The sequence below is a fragment of the Dasypus novemcinctus genome, chromosome 4 (assembly GCF_030445035.2).
Source record: "Dasypus novemcinctus isolate mDasNov1 chromosome 4, mDasNov1.1.hap2, whole genome shotgun sequence".
NCBI classification, from domain to species: domain Eukaryota; kingdom Metazoa; phylum Chordata; class Mammalia; order Cingulata; family Dasypodidae; genus Dasypus; species Dasypus novemcinctus.
Window position 1 is genome coordinate 10,119,715 of NC_080676.1, and position 21,945 is coordinate 10,141,659.

At 42.3% G+C, this 21,945-nt stretch overlaps 1 protein-coding gene across 4 annotated transcripts in view; it reads left to right on the forward strand.

Moving 5' to 3' along the window:
• Positions 1 to 21,945, forward strand: part of LOC101430790 (uncharacterized) — an 81,208-nt gene that overhangs the window by 42,286 nt on the left and 16,977 nt on the right. For all 4 annotated transcript variants that reach the window (XM_058295094.2, XM_058295091.2, XM_058295092.2 and 1 more), the window contains 2 exons: positions 3,769 to 3,864; positions 11,228 to 11,363. In XM_058295094.2, coding sequence (XP_058151077.1) covers positions 3,769 to 3,864; positions 11,228 to 11,363 — 232 coding nt within the window. The remainder of the gene's footprint in view (positions 1 to 3,768; positions 3,865 to 11,227; positions 11,364 to 21,945) is intronic.

Here is a 21,945-nt window from a genome sequence, read left to right on the forward strand (position 1 = left end):
TAATCTTAAGAGCTATGTATTTGCTTTCCCGGGCACCCAAAAAGGCCAGGCTTGTCAAAGCTGACAGCAGAGAGTGCCTGCCCTGGCACCGCGGCCCAGGACAGGGTGGGAACTGCTCCAGCTGGGCCAGGACTTGCAGTCTCCAGGGGCCAAACAGAACCTTTTTGTGTTCCTCGCATTGCTCAGGATCTCAGCAATAACGACAACACCCACAAGTACAAGTACATTTCTAGGCTCTCCTCTTCCCTAAAGGCCAAACTGTAAAACTAGGGCAGTCTCTCACATTCACATTCACGTCTAGTTCAACTGGTGCGTTTTAGTATTCTGCACTCTTTTGGGTACATGACAGTGCCTTTTTAATTTCACAGCTGTATTGATAAAACTCTGTCAAGCTTTCCTATCTTGTCTTAACGTCTTTGTCTAGAAGATTATCTTTAAGTGAAAGTTGGAATAAAAGAGGCATATGCAGCAAAAAAAAGTGAATTATGGTGTATTACGAGCACCTCTCCCCATGTCCTTTTCTTTTTCAAAAACAGCACACTTTATATCAATCTGTCGGGGCAACAAGTCCTAATTTCTTACATTCCCTTGCTCTCTTCAAGGCATCCAAGCATCTGAAAAGGGGAAAAACAACTGCACTGATTTTCTCCTACAATCCAACAGTGTTTGAGACCACCTAACATTCACCCCCCACTCCCTCCAGCTAACCAGCATCCTGATTTTGCTTTGAGGGAACTCCCCCTTCCCCACAGGATACAGCTCGGTGAGGTGGTCAGTCAAGGTGCCTGCACCCCCCAGCCACGGGTGAGTGTCGGACCCAAGCCCCACCGGAGGGACGCTGCCACCCTGAAATGTGACTCAAGCAGAACAACAGGGCACGCCACCCCCGCCCCCACCCCCCCAGCCTTTTGCTCATCCTGCCAAGACTCCTAGAATTGCCCAGGTCCCTGGTCTTCAAACTGGGGTATGTGAAAACTTTCCAGAACAAACTGGGTACATTGAGGGAGTGTGTAGACAGTTTAAAGAAATGTCCGAGTCTCAACTTCCATGCCTATGGTTAAAATCTTTGGTCACATCTTCTGTATGCAGAAGAGAGGCACACACTCCCCATCTAGTATCTTAGCAGTGTCTTGCCGTAGGATATAAAAAACAAAGACAATTCAAAATATTAACATGTTGAGAAAATGAATGACTTTAATACCTCAGTGATAAATCAGTTTTTACATTTCCAGTGGCTTCCAATTTTTGCTTTTAACAAAATTGAAGGAGGACCTAATCAAGTTGTCAGCTGACAGGCCATTAAAAAACATTTTGTGGGTGTGACACACCCCTATGCCATGTTATCATGTAACTTAGGAGTTCAAAGAATTAAGTAATACTATTACAATAAAACTTTTTCTAGAATTGCCTTATTAAATTTGAATTTCAGATAAGCAACAAATAATTTAGTATCAGTATGTCCCATGCACTGTTTGGGATATATTTATACTAAAAAAAAATTCATTTTTTGTCTAAAAGTTAAATTTAACAGGATATCCTATATTTTGTGGTGGGGAAAGAAGCTAAATCTGGCAAACCTATTTCATTCCCATCTTGTATGAACAAGATTTCTCAGCACTTAAAATTTTAACAATGAAAAATTGTAATAGAACTATATGCAGAAATCTGTTTCATTCTAGCATCAATGTTCTTTACTGAGCACATGAATTAACTGAAAACAAAGCAGCACCATCCATCTCTTGAGAGATGCATTCAATAAAATTTTATTTTTGTGTTTAATTAGGATTTATTGAAATGTGTACAATGGGTATGTTGCATTGATCAATTATGTACTTCTAAAAATTATAACTCCAGAAGAAACGTTTAATACTTAGACTCATAATAACAAGAAAAAAAATTTAAATATTGTACACAAAACATTTTTAAAACTTTATTTATTTATTTATTTTTTAGTTAGGCCAGTAAAAAGAATTTATTGGGAAATAGGGGGAAAGAACAGAGAAATGTGAGAGAATGACAAAAATATAGCATTTTTATTACAGAGATATATTATAGGATGACCTATCAAAGATTTTGAGACATAAAATTTAATGCATAGGTAGAATGGAAATATAAGTAAAAGCAAAAGAAGAAAAAGTGACCATTTAAAATCTTCAGTTGTTAAAGAAGGGTTCTCATGTTGGACTTTTTAAATGGTAACAGTGAGTATCAAATTGCTTGGAATTTAGATTCCATTTGTTCCACTTAAAAGAATGGCATTATCTTTAAATGTCAATATTTACAACTTTCTGGAAATTTCGTCCTTTGCAAATTTTTAAACTAATGTTGGAAAAGTTTAGATATCGACCTAAAACTATTCAAGATGGTATCTATTTTTCACAATTCCTTTTAGGAGGGTATGAGCAAAAATGCTTTGAAACCACCGCTTTATGGGACCCAAATTCTCCCAGGCATCCCAATAATTTCTCCTTCCTCCCAGAGTCAGACACGGTGGCTTTCTGTTGCTGACATTCAGAGGCCCAAACGCCTTGCCACCCAATGATAACGTTTGTTTTCTCAATTTCTTGCCGTAATGGGTAACATGCCAGCTTTGCAATGATGCCCCTTCTTTCCTTCATCGTCTATGCGCAATGCATATAGACATACACACGAAAACCCACAATGCAAGACACTCTTCTAGGTGCTTGGGAGAGAGCGCAGAAGAGAAGGCCCTCCCCCTGAGAAGCTGCCGCTGCGGGAGGGGCCGGCCCCCAGCAGAGGCGTGCGTGAGGGCTGGGGTGGGGGCCGGGCGATCCTTAGAAGACGTAATGAAGGTACGCCTTCCACAATTTGTTCGACGGTATTACTGCTACGAAGAAGGAAAACGGCAGCCAGGAAGGGAGTGTGGGGGTCTGCGGGAAGAGGACGGGGGGGCTGCGGCTGTCAGCAGCGGGTCCAGGGCAGGCCTCCTGGGAGAGGCGGCGTCTGCGCCCCGGCCGGGAGGGAGGCGGCTGTAGAGAGGGAAGAGCATTCTGGGAAACAGGAACGGACGCGCCAGGGCCCGGCTTCCCTGCGCCCGGCGAGGAGCGGGGACGGCCGCGTGGTTCCAGGCCCCGGACGGCGGGGCCTGTCGGCCGGGGGAGCAGGGGGCCTGCGGGCTTGGGTTAGAGGAGAGGAGCCCCCTGGGCGGTGGGGAGAACCGCAGGGCGGGGACAAAGGCCCGTGGGGAGGCCGCTGTCCTCAGCGGGAGGAGGGGCGGCTCCGACGGTGGAGGGAAGCGATGGTCGGTTCCGCCTCGACAGTGTTTCCCAAAGGACTGAATCCGGGGCCGAGAGAAAGGAAAGGGGGAGCCCAGGGCGACTCCTGAGCGACGGCGTGCTAATAGTTCTGAAAACGTGCCAGAGATGCGTTCGTCCCAGCGACAGATTCTTTCTAATCCCAGGGATTCGGAGCCATTTTTATAAAGGGCCGCGGCAGCCCGGAGAGAAGTGGGGTCTCGCAGGGTTGTTCTTGGGGCTCTGCTTGGTGGCACGTTCTCCTCAAGCCTGGAGGAGAGAGACAGGAAGAAACACGGGACTGAACCGAAGCGAATGCGATTTCGACGAGTCAGATAATTCTCTCTCTTGTGAGAAATACCATTGCCCAAAGTGTACGTAAAATGAAAGCAATACCGGTAGCAAGGTGTGCCAAAACCCATCCATTTCTGTTTTTTTCTATTTTTTGTTTGCTTTTTAAAAAAATTTTTATCCATCCATTTGATTTTAAACATGCTTTTTTTTTTTCATACAGCCGGACAGAGAGGAAGTTCAATTTTGAATCAGATTACAAAATCATCTGGAGCTGTAACAGTGAAAAGTATATCAGGGAAGAAAGAGAGAGAACAAGGTATTTTTGTTGTTGCAGTTTTAACTATTCCTCCCACTCATTCATCTTCGCAATCATTTCCTCCTTTCATGAGCTGTGTGTTCTCTACTACTAAGTAATTACCCCAAAGAGAGAGAAAAGCTCAAGTGGAGAAAAAGGCAGACTCACTGTCCATGGCCTCATATAAATCATATAAATAAAGCTTGGCCAATTCCGCTGGAGAAATTAGTTTTTGGCACATTCACCAATATCAAAAAAGAGCCCAGTCAGGTTTGGAATATATCTGCAATGAACAACCAGCAGGAACTGATAAATTTAGCTCAAAGACTTCTACAGTCATTACATGGAATCAGAAACTTGGTGATTTAGAAGGAACTTTAAGAAATCACCAAGCTCATTCTCCTTCGTCTGAGCAGGGTCAAACTAAATGAAAAAGCTGTCCAAGTAGTGAAAGTTTGCAGCTGAGTGTTAGGGAACCAGGATTCTCTCCCCCTTGCACTAAGCCGGGGTCTCAGCACGACCTGTCCTGCAAAACGAGGGCTTGGTACTCAAGGGCCCCTAAATTCCACTCCAGCTTTAACATGTTGACGTTCTAAAGAATCACAAGATGATCACTGGACGTGTCATAAACACAGTCTTGGGAAACGCCTCCTCGAGGATACACTCAATCTGTGTTGTCCCATTTAAGGCCATTTATTCCTTTCTGTACGTTAGTCAGTCTCCGGGGGCAATGGCCCTTACCACGAAGCTCTTCACCCTTTGACTCTCTCCCCTTCAATTTTACTCCATTCTTGTGTGTGTGTTTTCTGTCCTTGAATCATCCTTGCCTCTCCTCTGTGAAATCTCACTGAATTAGAAAAAGACAGATTCTTGTTTTTAAAAGCGTAAAGTGAGAAAATTTAACAGACCTTTTCTCTGCTGTCTGATCTAAGTACAGTCTTTATACTGAATATGTTGGTAGATTTTGGAAAATCTACTAAAAGGTGGGTGGGGGTAGGGAGAATCATGCCATGTTACTGTTTTGTTTCAGCCAGTTGCCATTTGGGAGTATGTTCAACCAAAATCCTTCCGGAAGAATTGTTGGGGTTCCTGGGGGGATGAGGCCAAATGACACCTGAGGGGAGGGGTAAGCTGGGCCCTTAATTCTACCTCTGCGTCTGGACCAACAGAAAGTGGTAAGAAGGACAAGGACCTCATGCAGGCGTCATGGCACACCGCTGTCATGTCATCACTCAAAGGCAGAAAAGGCCAAAATGAGAACTTCAAGGCCCCTCAAGCCTGGGGAGAGAGCCTGGCCACTTCTATTTGTCGAAAAGGAGAAGAAGAAATGGCAAAACAAGGTTATAAAAATTGTGTAATCTTAGGAGTCTTTGTATTTCGTAAGATAACTCTGCTAACACATAAAAACACAGAGAATGTGTGCATAATCTCACAGGCACTGATGTCAGAGTCTGAATGTGAGACCCTTCTAGAAATCGAGTTTGCCTATGCAACATCCCCTGCCTCAGCCCCTTGACCCCCACTCCCCTGTGGGCCCTGGAGATACTAAACCCTTATAGAAGTTGGATAGTTTCAGAGAAAAGTCAATGAAACAAAGCAACACGACTACTCATCCTTTGGCTTTTTTTTTTTTTTTTTTTGGTAAAAATAGCAAATTTTATATTTCATGTATAGTTACCACAATATAATTTTTTAAGTGTATTATATACCTTAGCTTATGTAATATTATTATAATACTAAATTATTTTCATTAAAACTAGCTTAAGTATTAAGATTTTTTAAAAATATATTTTTTATCTATTTTTAAAAGATAGATTATATAAAATGTTACATAAAAAAATATAAGGGATTCCCGTATGCCCTACTCCCCACACTTCCCACTTTTTGGGGAATAAAATAGGGACTACAGGGAAGCAGATGTAGCTCAACAGATGGAGCATCCACCTACCATGTGGAAGGTCCAAGGGTTCGATACCCAGGGCCTCCTGGCTTGTGTGGTGAGCTGGTGCATGCGCAGTGCTGCCACGCACAAGGAGTGCCGTGCCATGCAGGGATGCCCCCGCATAAGGGTGCCCCCCACACAAGGAGTGGCCCCTGCTCGAGGAGAGCCGCCCCGTAAGGAGAGTTAGCCACGTGAAACCACAGCCTGCCCAGGAGTGGTGCCTCACACACGGAGAGCTGATGCAGCAAGATGATGCAACAAAACGAGACACAGATCCCCAGTGCCACCTGATGAGAATATAAGTGGACACAGAAGAACACACAGCAAATGGACACAGAGAGCAGACAACCGGGGCAGGGGAAAAATAAATAATAAAAAATGAATCTTTAAAAAAAAAAGGGCTAGAGTGGACTTATTGGTATTCTACCATAGACTTATTAGGATTCTCACAATGGAAGAAATCATATTGTCCTTCAGCTGTTAAGTAGCTATGTTGAGGCCATGGGCAGGGGTCAGGTGACTCCCCTGGGCCCCTGGGGAGGCCAGTACCTTACTGTTTTCCAGGGAGCAGGGTGGGGGCCTTAAAGACCACAGGTTGCCTGTGCTCAGTCTTTTAGTTACCACCGATGCAATATAATTCGGTCAGGGCCCATTCTGTGGGGGACGTAGTGAGGGAGATCTCTGGTCACCGCAGCTCTTTCTGTAGAAAATGGTCATTGAGTGCCAGCTCTGTGTGGGGCCCGAAAACTGTTCCTGGCTTTGAGGAGATTCAGAGTATAGTTTAGAGAGAAGATTCACACCTAGGAAACAAAGAACCAAAAGGTAGCACCTACCAAGGACCAAACGTGGGCCCCAGAGGCAGGGAGGGAAGTCCTCGTGAAGAAAGCCATAGCTGAACCAGTGCCAAAAAGGAGAGCGGTAAGTGAAGAAGGGCCTTACTGCAGGCTGGGAGCCTGCGAGGGTAGCTGGAAGAGAGGAGCTGGGGAGGCCGGGCCTGGCAAGAGCGCCTGTCGCTAAGGGAGGGCCACGCATGTCAGGCCAAGGAGTTTGGGCTGACCATTAAAGTCTTCTGTTTCCCAAGGAATCCTTTGTCTCAAATCAATGAACACAACTTTGTATCTAATATTAATAGCTTTCAAGGGCAGAACATTTTTATGCTGTCCAGCGTTCACAAAAACAAATTTTAAAGCAACCACTTCCCCCATTGCACCGTTGCTTTTATAGACATAAGGCGTTTGTTTGCTTGGCGGGGTGAGTTTTGTCTTTGGTAGAGGAGCTCCACTTGTTTCTAAACGAAGGGTCATACTAGCTGATTTATATCAATCTCCTGAGTGAGGAGGCCAGATGGTTTCCATTTGGTCCCAATTGGAAACAGCCAAACTATTTTTATGTGCTCCATTTGTGGATGGGAGGCTTTTGGCCTGCTGCTTGGAAAGTTGTCTCCACAATACTGTACAAGTCAAAGCCTCCAATCAGAAGCCTGATGCCTGTTAATTCTCTCCAAATCCTAATTGTAAGAACCTGACAATGTTACATTTATCAGCCTTTTATAAGTTGACAGAAGCAAAACATTCCATTTCTACCTTTAGAGAAGTTTGTCTTTCTTTCAAGTTCCCAAGTGATGCTGATGCTGCTGCTGGACCAGGGTCCCCTCTTAGAGGTCCACTGCTTTAGACTTGAAAGAAAATCAGATTGCCTGCTCTTGACTGTAGGGTGCTTGGAGAAGACAATCAGAGAGCAGGAAAAGGCTCCTGGATACCTCTTCTCTGCCCGAGAAACCACAGAACAAGCAGGGCCCAGGCCCATTTTCTTTAGGCTTCTCTGTCTTCCAGCCCAGGCTGGCCGACATGAGCCCATGAGTCTTTGTACAACAGGGATACAGAAGCTGGGGCACCTTGGACGGGGGCATTGCTCGGCACTCAAGTAGGAGAGGCTTGGCCTGTGCATTGTCACTAGTCTGTCAGGTCCATAAAGAGTCAGTAGGGAAGCGGATTTGGCCCAACAGTAGGACGTCCGCCTACCACACGGGAGGTCCAGGGTTCAAACCCAAGGCCTCCTGACCCGTGTGATGAGCTGGCCCATGTGCAGTGCTGATGCATGCAAGGAGTGCCGTGCCATGCAGGGGTGTCCTCTGCATAGGGGAGCCCCACGTGCAAGGAGTGCACCCCATAAGGAGAGCTGCCCAGCCTGAAAAAAAAAGGGGCAGCCTGCCCAGGAGTGGCACCACACACATGGAGAGCTGATGCCACAAGATGATGCAACCAAGAGACACGGATTCCAGGTACCACTGACAAGAATACAAGTGGACAAAGAAGAACACGCAGCAAATGGACACAAAGAGCAGACAACTGGGGGTGGGGAAAGGGAGAGAAATAAATAAATAAATAAATCTTTTTAAAAAAATTCTGGGTGCCTCTGACAAGAAAGAGTTAGTAGATGGGGAAGCCGATGTGGCACAAGCGATTGAGCTCCCACCTCCCACTTGGGAGGCCCTGAAGACAAGCAAGGCAGCGAGCTGACACAACAGACAGGCATGGCAAGCTGATGCAACAAGAGACAAGGAGGAAAGCATAATGAGAGACACAAAAAATCAGAGAGCGGAGGTGGCTCAAGCAATTAGGTGTTTCCCTCCCATATGGGAGGTCCCAGGTTCAGTTCTCCATACCTCCTAAAAAAAAAAGAAGGCCAGCACGCAAGGAACAGCCACAGACAATTCAAACAATGAGGGGGTGGGGAAAAATAAATAAATTAAATAAATCTTAAAAAAAAAAGATTTGGTAGATGGCTGAAGACTGGAAATCACTGAAAAGTTTTCAGGAGTAATCACCTGCAGATAAGATGGTTTCCATGAGCCCCATTCAACCAGTCCTGTCTTGCCATCTCAAGACCCCAAAAGACTCTTAAAGACCCAGTGAGGACTCAGGGGTATCCTGGCATCTGGGCCTGCTCCACCTCCCAGCCCAGTCCATCACCTCCAGGAACGTTTTAATGCCAGAGGATCTGGGCCAGGGGTTCTTGGCCTTTTTTTTTGTTCCACAGACACCTTTGCCAGTCAGGTGAATACCACTGACCCCTTACTAAGTCCACACTCTACCCTGTATTATTTAGTAAATAGATCACACCTGCACCAACACATCCCCACAAGAATAATGGTTTTTTGAGTTTCAATTCAAGCTCACAGACCCCTGGTTAAGAACTCCTGCTCTAGGACGAGGAGGGCTAGTACATAAACACATACAGAAGACAAAACCCAACTCTAAAACGGCCAGTCCACACACAAGCCCAGGATCAATCCAAACCTTTGCTGAGTACCAATTCCACTACCGTGGCAAATTCACTTCCCCAAATAAGGCATTACTGCTTACATCTTGCCACAGTCCACAAAGATGCCAGCGGCATCACGGAATGCAAGGGCCAAGTTCAACAGTCCAGCTGTAATCTTCAAAACAGATTTATTTGTTCCAAAACAGGAAGTAGCTGGTTATAAGCCTGAAATCATTTTACTTGAGATTTCATTCTGGGGTGACAGCTGAACAATGGAGACCTTCACAGGCAGGTCCCAGGTCCAAGGTACAAATCATCCAACACTAATTGCACTTTGCATCCTTAAATCCTATAATCAGGCAAACAGAATTTATGTTCTGGTTTATAAAACTCTGGTAATTACACAGGAAATTACACATGCTCCTTGTTGATGGAAAGAAGCTATTTTTACCAAGTTTACCAATCAACATCACAATGGTGGTCCTATCAGGACTTGGCATCCACAGATTAGCACTTAAGTAGTGGTTGAACAGAACAATCTGAGGCAACCAGAATTATAATGCCCATCTGTCCTGGTGTTCCCAAAAGCGTCTGAGGAGTGAGGGAGAAGATGAGGAAATCTCACCTTCTGGGAGAACATCTGGTTTCATGAAAACTTACACTTGGGAGGTGAGGATGGACAACCGCCACACCAAGGAACCGAGAGTCTACAACTGCAAGCAGGCCAGTCCCATCCACCAGCCACAAGGGGTTGAAGCCCCTCTCAATAGAGGTGGAGGGGGCATCACCATCAGAGAATCCTCAGGATTGGGGAATAAAATATGGACTAGAATGGACTTACTGGTATTCTGCTATAGACTTACTGGGATTCTAGCAATGGAAGAAATTGTATCATTGATGTGGAACAGTGGCCACTGGAGTTGCTGACGGCAAGGAGAGGGAAAAAGAGGTATAGTATGGGGGCATTTTTGGGACTTGGAATTGTCCTAAATGACATTGCCAAGACAGATACAGGACACTGTACATCCTGCCATAACCTACAGAATGGAGTGGGAGAGAGTGTAACCTACAATGTAAACTATAATCCATGCTGTGTGGCAGTGCTCCAAAATGTATTCATCAAATGCAATGAATGTACCACACTAATGAAAGAAGTTGTTGATGTGGGAAAGTGAGAGGTGTGGGGAGTGGGGCATATGGCAATCCTCTATATTTTTTATGTAACATTTTATGTAATCTAAGTATCTTTTTAAAATAAATCAAAAATATATCCAAAAAAGGCTTTACACTTGGTCTTTAAATGCTGGCCCACATAGGAAGTAGAGCTTTCTCTGAAAGGAATGAGCAGTTCTTCAACAGGAAAAGAGAGGACGTTCTAAGCAGAGGGGAGCACATGAAGAAAGGCTCAGAGGATGAAGATGTTACAGTTATTTTCGCAGGCAAAGATAACATTGTGTCTTCTTTTACCACCAGCCTGGAAGGAGGTTTGGGTGGTTTTCCCTGTGGGTCCGCAGCTGAAAGGAGCCTGTGCTGTGAGAGGCCCCCAGGAAACAATTGGGGTTTGGGACTGCAGATGTGGCTCTCCCAACTAACACTTACTGAGCGGATGAGCTAGCATTACGCCCAGGGCTCTTTCTTTTTCTCCATCACTTCCTGTTTTGCCCTTGCCAAACTCCTCAGGGCGAACTGGTGTAAGTTTAATGTGTGCACATCAGCACTCCACAGCCTAAAAGCTGGGACCCCACTGCAGGGCAACCAGACACCATGGCCACTGACCCCAGTCCATGACAGCAGGACAGGACTTTTCCTTCTAGAGCTCAAAGAACGCAACAACTCGGCAGGCTCCTTTGCGCTAGAGTGGATCAGCAGACAACCCATTCCTCCTCTTCCAAGAAATATCTAGTTTTCTAAAATTGCCAACATCAAGGCAACAATCTAAATCTTTGATGGGATTTCCTTTCATACAGAGCTTTCTGTTGTAAAGAATGAAGGATGTACTGAGTATAAAATGAAGATACTTTTATTACATGTATTTCCTTGACATTGCAAAAGGTATCCATTTGTATGAGTCAAATAAATTACACATCAAAAAAAAAGAGAAAGAGAAAGGAACTTAGCCGATGATAAATGGGGAAACTATTGTCTATGAATAATTAAATATCCTGATTTTTTTTATAGGAATCAAGAAAAAAAGTAAAGGTTTGCCTGAAGCTGGTCCTTGGTTAGTGAAATTGCATTTGGCTGATAATGGCATAGATGGAAAAGGAAAAGGAGGAGAAAAGGACATACTGGAATTCATTCAAATTTTAACATGGTGAGTAGCAAATTAAGAGATTTTACTTGTTCGCTTTCCGAAAGTAAGTGCTTGAAGTAAGTCATGAGGCAGTGACTTAACTGCAGTCGTTTGGCTCTTCTGGAGAGGTTTTCCAGCTCCCCAAGGGAAGCAGTGACCCATCTTGGTTATGGTATCTGGTCCTAAATAAAAATAAAAAATGAAAAAATAAAAACGATGAGGCAGGCAGTTGTGTGTGAACCCAGGAAGTTGTCTCAATGTCCTCTCCAGAAGCCCCATTTTTGGAAGTTGGCAACTGAGAAAAGGCAGCAGGTCTGACCTCCAAATTTTTCTTCCCTAAAGTTAGGATATACAATGGAAAATGCAAGCGAAGAGACTTGAAAAAGAAGGGCAGCCTACTCGAGGGTGAAAACGCTTTTCTGTTTGAGTACCAAGGAAGCCACAGCTAATCTGGAAGGCTTCTTGACAATCTTGGACATGTTGCTCTCCAGCACTACTAAATCCACATCCCCAGGGGGCCGAGCCCCAAGTCAGGACTTCTGAAGCTAACATAGAAAAGTTCGCTGGGTGGACAAGGCCTCAGCAGCTCCGGCCAGGCAGTCAGAACTTGTGGCATGTTGGGACACTCAGAACAACAGGACAAAGCCAAGGCTTTAGGCTTGAGGGCTTGACTGACTACTATTTATTATTTTAGGAGCAACACATTCTTTCTCTAATGTACTTGACTTCCTTATTCAGGGAAGATGTGAAGATTTCCAACATGGCTAATTTTGTTGCTATTTTTATAATAATTATAATAATAAACTTCTTTTTTATTACCCTTTTCATGTATTGCTGGATTTGATATATTGCTGATATCTCATCCTTTTAGTCTTGCTAAAATTTTGTTAAGACTTTTTGCATCTATGTTCATGAGGGATATCGGTCTGTACTTTTCTTGTAGCATCTTTGTCTAGTTTGGAGCTCAGGGTAACATTGGCCTCACAAAATGAGTTAGGAAGTGTTTCCTCTTCAGTATTTTGAAATAGTTTGTGTAGAACTGACATTATTTCTTCCTTAAAAGTTTGGCAGAACTCATCTGGAATTTTCTTTATGGGAAAGTTTGTGTATTTTTTTATATATATATATATAACAGAACGTGTGAATTTACAGATCAAGCATGTATAGCATTCCCATATAGCACCCCTTCACCCAACACACCACACCACTGTAGAACATTTGTTACAGATTGTGAAAGAATGTTATCAGACTATTACCACTAACTACAGTCTATAGCATACATTTGGAATATTTTTTCCATACCCCTCCCATTATTAACACAGTACATCTTTGGCATTGATGCAAGAATATTACAGTATTTCTATTAACTATATAATCCATAGGTTACATTAATTGTCTTTTTCCCATGCTTCTCCACATTCCCTCCACCCTGCAATAGCGACACACATGCGCTCTAGTTCACAGAAGGACATTCTTGTGTTTGTACTATTAACCACATTTCTCCTCCACCTCTGGGTTCACTGTGTAATTCAGTCCCTAGATTATTCTCTAGCTTTCTTTTAATTGACATTCACATCCCTAGACTACTTTTCAGCCACAATCCTTATGGGAAAGTTTTAAATTACAAATTCAACTTCTTTAATAGATATAGATCTATTCTGAGCTTTAGTAGTTTGTGCCTTTCAAGGAATTTGTCCATCTCATCTAAGTTATTGAATTTATTGCTACAAAGTTATTCCTAATGTTCTCTTATTAACCTTTTAATATCTGTAGAAACTTCAGTGATATCCCCACTTTCATTCAAGATATTGATAATTTGTGTCTTCTCTCTTTCTTGTTCCTGATCTACCAAGCTGTAAGTTTTTCAATTTTATTGATCTTCTCAATGAAACAGCTTCTGGTTTTATTAGTTTTCTCCACTGTTTTTCTGTTTTCAATTTCATTGATTTCTGCTCTTATCTTTACTATTTCCTTTATTCTACTTACTTTGGGTTTAACTTGCTCTTCTCTTTCTACTTTGTTAAGATGGAAGCTTAAATCATTGATTTTTAAACCTTTCTAATATTATAATTAGATGTTTATATTAGTATTAAGCTTTCATTGCATCCCACAAATTTGATACATTGTATTTTCATTTTTATTCAGTTTGAACTATTTTTAAATTTCCCTTATGATTTCCTTTTTGAGCTATGGGTCATTTAGAAAGTATTTGGTTTCCAAATATTTGTGGATTTTCCAGATATCTTTCTAATTTAATTCTGTTGTGGTTGGAGAACACATTCTGTATTATTTCAAACTGCTTAAAAATATCAAGACTTTTGTATGGCCCAGAAGATGGCCTATCTTGGTAAATAATCCATGTGCACTTGAAAAGAATGTGTATTCTGCTGTTATAGGATGGAAAGTCATTTTGGCCATGTTGGTCGACAGTGTTATTCAAATATTCTATGCCCTTATAGATTTTTTTGTTCACTTGCTCTATCAGTTATTGAAGAAGGGATGCTGCTTTGTTTTATTTGTACTTGGAATTTACTCAGTTTTTTCTTCACGTATTTTTTAAATTGTTTTATTTTTATTTTGCTTCATGTGTTTTAAACCTCTGTTATTAGGTGCATAAACACTTAGGATTATGTCTTCTTGATGAATTGATCACTTTATCATTATAAATGACCCACTTTATCCCTGGTAATTTTCCCTGCTCTGAAATCGACTTTGCAAAGATTAATATAACCACTCCATTTTCTTTTCATTAAGAGCATGGTTTATCTTTCAGCATACTTTTATTTTAACCTATCTATGTTCTTATATTTAAATTGGATTTCTTTTATATGGCATATAATTGTCTTTCTTTATATCCAATCTGACAATCTCTGTCTTTTAATTAGAATGTTTAGACCATCTACCCTCAGTAGGATTATCAATATGGTTGACTTTTTTTTTTTTTTTTTTAAGATTTTTATTTATTTAATTTCCCCCCCTCCCCTGGTTGTCTGTTCTTGGTGTCTATTTGCTGCGTCTTGTTTCTTTGTCCGCTTCTGTTGTCGTCAGCGGCACGGGAAGTGTGGGCGGTGCCATTCCTGGGCAGGCTGCACTTTCTTTTCACGCTGGGCGGCTCTCCTCACGGGCGCACTCCTTGCGCGTGGGGCTCCCCCACGCGGGGGACACCCTTGCGTGGCACGGCACTCCTTGCGTGCATCAGCACTGCGCATGGCCAGCTCCACACGGGTCAAGGAGGCCCGGGGTTTGAACCGCGGACCTCCCATGTGGTAGACGGACGCCCTAACCACTGGGCCAAAGTCCGTTTCCCTATGGTTGACTTTTCTATGCTATTTCTTTTCTATTTGTCTCATCTGTTATTTGTTTTCTTTTAATTCCTTTTCTGCCTTCTTTTGTCTTGAGTATTTTTTATTATTTCATTTTATATTCTTTATTGGATCATTAGCCATACCTTTGTCTTTTGGGGGTTTTTAGTGGTTGCTCTAGGACTTATAGTATTCATCTCCAACTTACCATGGTCTGCCTTCAAATAATATTACACTACTTCACTTATTGTATAAGAATCTTTCACCAGTATTCCCCTCCCATCCTTTCTTCTATTATTGTTATATATTTCGCTTTTACATACATTATAAAACCCAGAATACATTATGCTTGATTTAAGCAGTGATTTTTTAAAAATTAAAAAAAACATGTTTAAGTAGGAGGGAAAAGTTTTTTTAATTTACTTATATTTACCATTTATGGTACTTTTCATTTTCTTGGGTATATCCAAATTTCTTTTTTTTTTTAAGAGATTTTTTTTTTTGGAAGATTTATTTATTTATTTAACTCCCCCCCCCCCCCCCTTGGTTGTCTGTTCTCTGTGTCTATTTGCTGCATCTTGTTTCTTTGTCCACTTCTGTTGTCGTCAGCGGCGTGGGATTTCACCCTGGGCGGCTCTCCTTACGGGTGCACTCCTTGCGCGTGGGGCTCCCCTACGCGGGGGACGCCCCTGCGTGGCAGGGCACTCCTTGCGCGCATCAGCACTGCACATGGGCCAGCTCCACATGGGTTAAGGAGGCCCAGGGTTTGAACCGCGGACCTCCCATGTGGTAGACGGACGCCCTAACCACTGGGCCAAGTCCATTTCCCCAAATTTCTATCTGGTATCACTTTCCTTCTATATCAAGGACTTACTTTACTATTTCTTATGCTTATGCTGGATTTTCTAAGCTTTTGATGTTTGGAAAAAAACTTCTGCCTTCATTTTTAAAAGTTTTTTACTGGGTATAGAATTCTTTGCTGTCCTTTTTAATTTTTGTTAATATTTTCAACATGTTCCATTTTCCTGGCTTGCATCATTCCTGTTGACAAGTCTACTATCATTTGTATCTTTGTTCCTTTGTATATAATTTGTCTTTTTTTCTGCTACTTTTAAGATTTACTCTTTTCAAAGGTTTCCAGCAATTTTGATAATTATCAGCCTTAGTGTGGATTTCTTCTTGTTTCTTCTGCTTGGAACTGTTGAACTTCTTAAATATATGCATGTATAGTTTTCACCAAATTTAGGAAATTTTAACCATTATTTTTCAAATATTTTTTCTTTCTTCTCCTTCTGGGACTCCAATTATATGTATTTTAGGCTGATTGATTTTTTTCCCCCACAGCTTACTAGTGCTGTTGTTCTTTTTTTTCCAGTCTTTTTATTTCTTTGTGTTTCACTTTTAACAGTTTCTATTGCTATGGCTTCACATTCACTAATCATTTCTTGTATAGTATCTAATTGCCTATTAATTCCATCCAATGTATTTTTCGTCTCGGACATTGTACTTTTCATCTCAAGAAATTCAATTTGGTTCTGTTTTATAACTTTCATTTCTTTCCTCACTATGCTCATAATTTTCTCTGCCTCTTAAAAACATAGAATGTACTTCTAATATATTTATTTAAGTAGTCAGGTTTAATCTTTGACTACTGATTTGATCATCAGTGATATTTCTGGGACTTGGATTCTGGGGCTGGCTCCTGGCACTCTTTGGTCCTTAGCTTGTCACATAGTGGTGTCATCTGGTGTTCCTCTTGTCTTCTGGGTTCCACTGAATTTCAGCTTTTGGCTTCCTGTGGCTTTCTCTCTCTGTGTGTCTGAATTCCATTTTGCTTATAAAGGACTCCAGTCATTGGGTTAGGACACATCCTGATTGGGCTGGGCCACACCTTCACTGAAGTAGCCTCATCTAAAGGTTCTACTTACAATGGGTTTACACCCACAGGAATGAATTGGATTAAAGAACATGTTTTTCTGGAGTATATGCAGCTTCAAATCACCACACCTCCTTAGGGCTCTAACTGATGCCCTGTGTGGTGGAAGGACTGTACACTCTGGCTGGCAGGAATACTAACCTGTTCCCAGCCCTATATGAGCTTCAGGGATTTTTCAACTATTTCTGTCTTGTGATTCTTTCCCTAGCCTTAGACCTTTTCCTGAAAATTGTATTCTGATGAGTACTCAACCAAAGATTTGAGGTAAACATGCTGTGGCTATTCCGGAGCTCTTTTTTCCTGCAAATCTTTCTTTGTTGCAAATTCTAACCACCTTTTCCCAAACTTTTGAAGTCTGTTTCCTCAACTCAGCAAGACCAACAGGCTCTGACTGGGTTCTCTCTCCCATCGTTGTGATAAAGAAATTCTCTCCGAGCAGTAACCTGGGACATTCGTCAGGACTTAACCTTGTGTACTGTGTTGCCACTCTGAAGGATCATTGTCCTACACTGCCTATTGTCCAATGACTGAAAACCATTGTTCAATATATTTTCTCTGTTTTTTTATTTATTTTTTTATTACTTCAGCAGGAGGGCAAACCCAGTCCCTATTACTCCATCATGGTCAAAAGCAGAATTCCTGCTTCCTTTTATTAAACACATGTACCAGAGGCTGTACATAGTTTTTTTTTAACTTCTCACCACAATCTTGGATCATAAATACTATGATTACTCTTATTTTACAAATGAGGAAACTCAGATTCAAAGAAACTAAGTCACTTACCCAGTGTGTCAGAGTAGTAGCTGTTAATTTAGGTTTCAAACCTGAGTCTTAGGAGCGAATGTAGCTCAAGCGATTGGGCGCCTGCTTCCCTCATAGGAGATGCCAGGTTTAGTTCCTGGTGCCTCCTTAAAAAACAAAAAACAAACAAACAAAATGCAGCAAGCAGACAAATGAAAAAAAGCAACTCAGGGCAGCCAAAGTGGCTCAGTGGTTAAGTCCTGACTTCCCACATACGAGGTCTGGGGTTCAATTCCCATCCCTGGTACCTGAAAAAAACAAACAAAACAAAAAACAAACCCTGCTTCTTAACTGACCCAAAGGCTGAGCCTGAGTCAGCTCCTTGTTTGAAGTGCTGCCACCTTGTAGAGTCTCAAACACTCTCATTTTTCCCTACCAGCCCAACTCATCTTTTTTTCACCCTGATGCCTCTTGCATCCCTCTTGACTCCCTCTCCTGGCAACTGCCACCTGCCTCAGCTGAACATTTCCTAGCCATTATGCTTGATTTTATATTCCCTTTCAATTACTTCTACCCTAGTGATTTCACCAACCTGAGCTCATAATGACAGCTGAAGGCAAATGTAGTGTATGTGGCCTTTGCACCTTTCATCTCTTCTGGGCCTTTTGGCCTCACCCCCATTTCATCAGCACTTAGTGGCTTTCTGATGTGACTCATGTTGGGAATGGCATGCTCATCTCAGGAATAGCCTTCTTCCAGCCCTTTTTCCATCTCTACAGTTCCAACACTCATCCTCCTTCTGCACCCACCTGCAGTACTCTCAGCTGGTGCCCTGGAAGTAGAAGCATTACCTTTATACCCCACCCCACAGGCCCTTTTCTGGGCCAGCTTAGAGGGAGTTGGAGGATGACCAAATAGGCTCTTGAGAGCACTACAGGGAACAGACCCATGGCTCCTCCCCCTTTTTCATTGGAGGTCCCAAGTGTCTATGAAGGAGGGTCTCAGAGGTTAGAAGGAGCTAAGGAACTTGTCTGAGGGCCTATGAGCACAGAGAGCTCCTGGGCCTGCCTAGATTGAATGTTTACCTAGAGTAGCTTATGCAAATGCATTTCTGTTGAGGTAGGATTGGTGATGGAGATTATGGGACAGCTAACCTCCTGCCTACCAATTGGCCTAGCCATCCTTCTACTCCTTGGACCCTCCCCGCTCTTAGATGAACTAGTCCAGAAACAAGGGATATCACGCCTTCTGTTAGTGAGGAGCCCTTACGTAGCTCTGCTGCTAAAGTCTACACCCAAAACCAGTATCTGTGGCTTCTTTGGACTTAAGGCAGGGGCCACATGGCCTGACTGGGTCCTCCTCCCATTAATCAGGCCTCCCTCTGGTTAGGATTCATCTGGCAATGGTCTGTGGTGCTGACAGGACCTGTCCAATTACTTAAGGCTGCCCCTTTGTCATTGTATTCGTCAAGAGTTCTCTAGGGAAACAGGAGATACCTGCCAATAGTAAGAGGTTTTATAAGAGTTCTCTAGGGAAACAGGAGATACCTGCCAATAGTAAGAGGTTTTATAAGAGTTCTCTAGGGAAACAGGAGATACCTGCCAATAGTAAGAGGTTTTATAAGAGTTCTCTAGGGAAACAGGAGATACCTGCCAATAGTAAGAGGTTTTATAAGAGTTCTCTAGGGAAACAGGAGATACCTGCCAATAGTAAGAGGTTTTATAAGAGTTCTCTAGGGAAACAGGAGATACCTGCCAATAGTAAGAGGTTTTATAAGAGTTCTCTAGGGAAACAGGAGATACCTGCCAATAGTAAGAGGTTTTATAAGAGTTCTCTAGGGAAACAGGAGATACCTGCCAATAGTAAGAGGTTTTATAAGAGTTCTCTAGGGAAACAGGAGATACCTGCCAATAGTAAGAGGTTTTATAAGAGTCTCCCATGTGACCGTGGGGATGCACGAGTCCATGGTCCCCTGGCAGGCTGCAAACCAGGGGCTCTGATGAAAGTCCAGTGAAGGGCCTTGAGTTTCCGGGAGACGTGGGCTGTCCAAATACAAGTTAGAAAATTCTCTTGGAATGCTGAAACCACTTCCCCTTTTAAGTCATTCAACTGATTGAATAAAGCTTCACTTATTGTGAGGGCAGTCTCCCTGATTGCTGTAAATGTAATCAGCCATCTATGTAGTAAAGTCACTGGTGACTAAAGTCCATAAATGTCCTTGTATTACAATTAGTCTGTTGCTTGTTTGACCAAACAACTGGACACAATTACCTGGCCGAGTTGACACATTAGCCTAACCATCACAGTCATGTTCTGTCTTCTGCTCTAACTGCATTAAATGTGACTGCAGGAACAGCTATGTAATTTGCAGGGCCCAGGGCAAAGTGAAAACTTGTGGGACCTTGTTCAAAAGCATTAAGAATTTCAAAATGGCAACAGCAGAGCATTAGAACAAGTCCCCTGTGACTGCACAGGTTGCACACCCACGAAGACACCCTGCGTGACAGGATCCATAAAAACCTCTAATAATGTGCATCCACACAGTGCCACGGGGCTTCTGTGCCTTGTTTTTTCAGTTCTGACATGAAGGATTTAAATATTTTTGTTCTCTGTTTTAATGTGTGAGAATTGGGAACTACTAGGTACTTAAAGCATTTTTTCTTGGAATATCTGAATCATGTTGCACAATTTTGTTGTGCAGACTGTCTGGCATTCACATCCCTTCTGTCATTTGCCAGCTGTGTAATCTTAGTCAAGTTAAATAACCTCTCTATACCCCACTTTCCTTATCTATAAAAATGGGGATAATAATCGTGTTCACCTCAAGAGATGTTGTAGGATGTGGCCGAAATAGTTCCTTCGGGAGAGCATTAGACTGAAAAAAAAGTTGTAGGATTAAATGAGATAATGCAGGTTAGATGTTAAATACAGCACCCAGGGCCTCAGCTAGCACCTTTGAGCAAGTTAAGACAGAGCCTCCCTGGGAAGATGAACTAAAAGGAATGCACAGTAGTTCCCAAAGAAATTTGGAAAATAAAGACCATGCAGTACATTTGTCGTAAAGCTAAAGTTTTTGATTGTAAAGTGTGGTCCTTTATTTTGAGAGTATGTCCTTCCTAACTTTATGTAATGTTTTTTCTTTTATGGTGTTGCTAGGTGAGAGTTGTTATTTATTTTCTGTACTAAAGTTGCCAAACCTTTGTCATTCCCCAAATTTTTTTCACATTTTACTAATGCAGAAATTCTAAAAGGTTGGGAAACCCTATGCAATATCATACCGTCTCTTTTGAATAAATACATGGATGGATTAATGATCTTGAGACAAAGTTTAAGGCAACTGTGACTTCCAGCATCAGAATAGGTAGGCAGGGCTCAAATTACAAAAACAACAGAGGAAGGGCAAAAGTCTGTCTAAGGGAGCTGCATTGGGGATCTATGGACTGGGAGAGTGCTGCATATCATGCAGGAGGGCAAGGGACAGAGAAATGAGGAAGCCTAAATGGAAACTGTGAGTTACTACCTCCCATGTCCAGGAATGGAATTGACCTCAAAGCAACAGCCTGGTAAAACTGGTGGTTCACTGCAGCAAGCTGAACAAACTCATTCTATGAAGTCAACAGGGTGAGAGGTGCAGCAAAGGTGGAAAGTGGTTTCAACTCAGTGAATTTGGCCAGCAGAGCCTGCTTTGGATCTTGGCTCTGGAGAGCAGAATCACAGGCAAGTGGAGGGTAAAAGAGGTACCCCCATGGAAAGATTCACCAAAGAACACTATCTGCTGGCAAGTCGGGAAACTGGAAGAAGGAATAAAAAGCTTTTTGGAGTCTCTCATGACCCAGACCACTTGGATCTGATCTGTACCCCATTAGTGGGTCTCTGGTCCCATTTTGATCATTTAAGCTGTAAAATTTTAAAGACATAGAATAATTAACCCAAAATCAAGGAAGAGTCATGAAACAAAATCACTAGGCAAGAGAGATAAACTGTCAGAGAAAATTCACCACATATTTAGAAGCTTAGACATCAGCAAAAACTTACAAGCCATACTAAGAAACAGGAAGAGATGGCCCAACCATAGGAACAAACCAAAACCAAAAACCCTGATGAGACACAGGATTTAAGATAACTAATCAATGATAATCACACAAATCTCCTACATCAATTCAAGGAGTTTAAGGAAAATATGGCTAAAAAGATAAAGATACACAATGGATGAGTTTATATATACATTAGAGGCATATAACAGCAGTTTTGACATGTTAGAAGAATGAATAAGTGAAGTTGAGGACAAAACATCTGAACTTGAAAAAACAGGAGAACAGACAGCAGAAAGAATGGGAAAAAATTGAACAGGGTCTCAGGGAATTGAATGACAATAGAAAACACACAAACAAATATGATAGAAGTATCCCAGGAGGAGAAGAGAATGAAAAAGGGGCAGAAAGCATATTTGAGAAAATAATGACTGAAAATTTCCCAACTCTTATGAAAGACATAAACACCAACATCTGGGAATAATGCACCCCAAACAGAATAAATCTGAATAGACCTACTCTGAACACCTACTATTCAGAATGACAAATACAAGCAATAGAGAGAGGATTCTGAAAGCTGCAAGAGAAAAGGA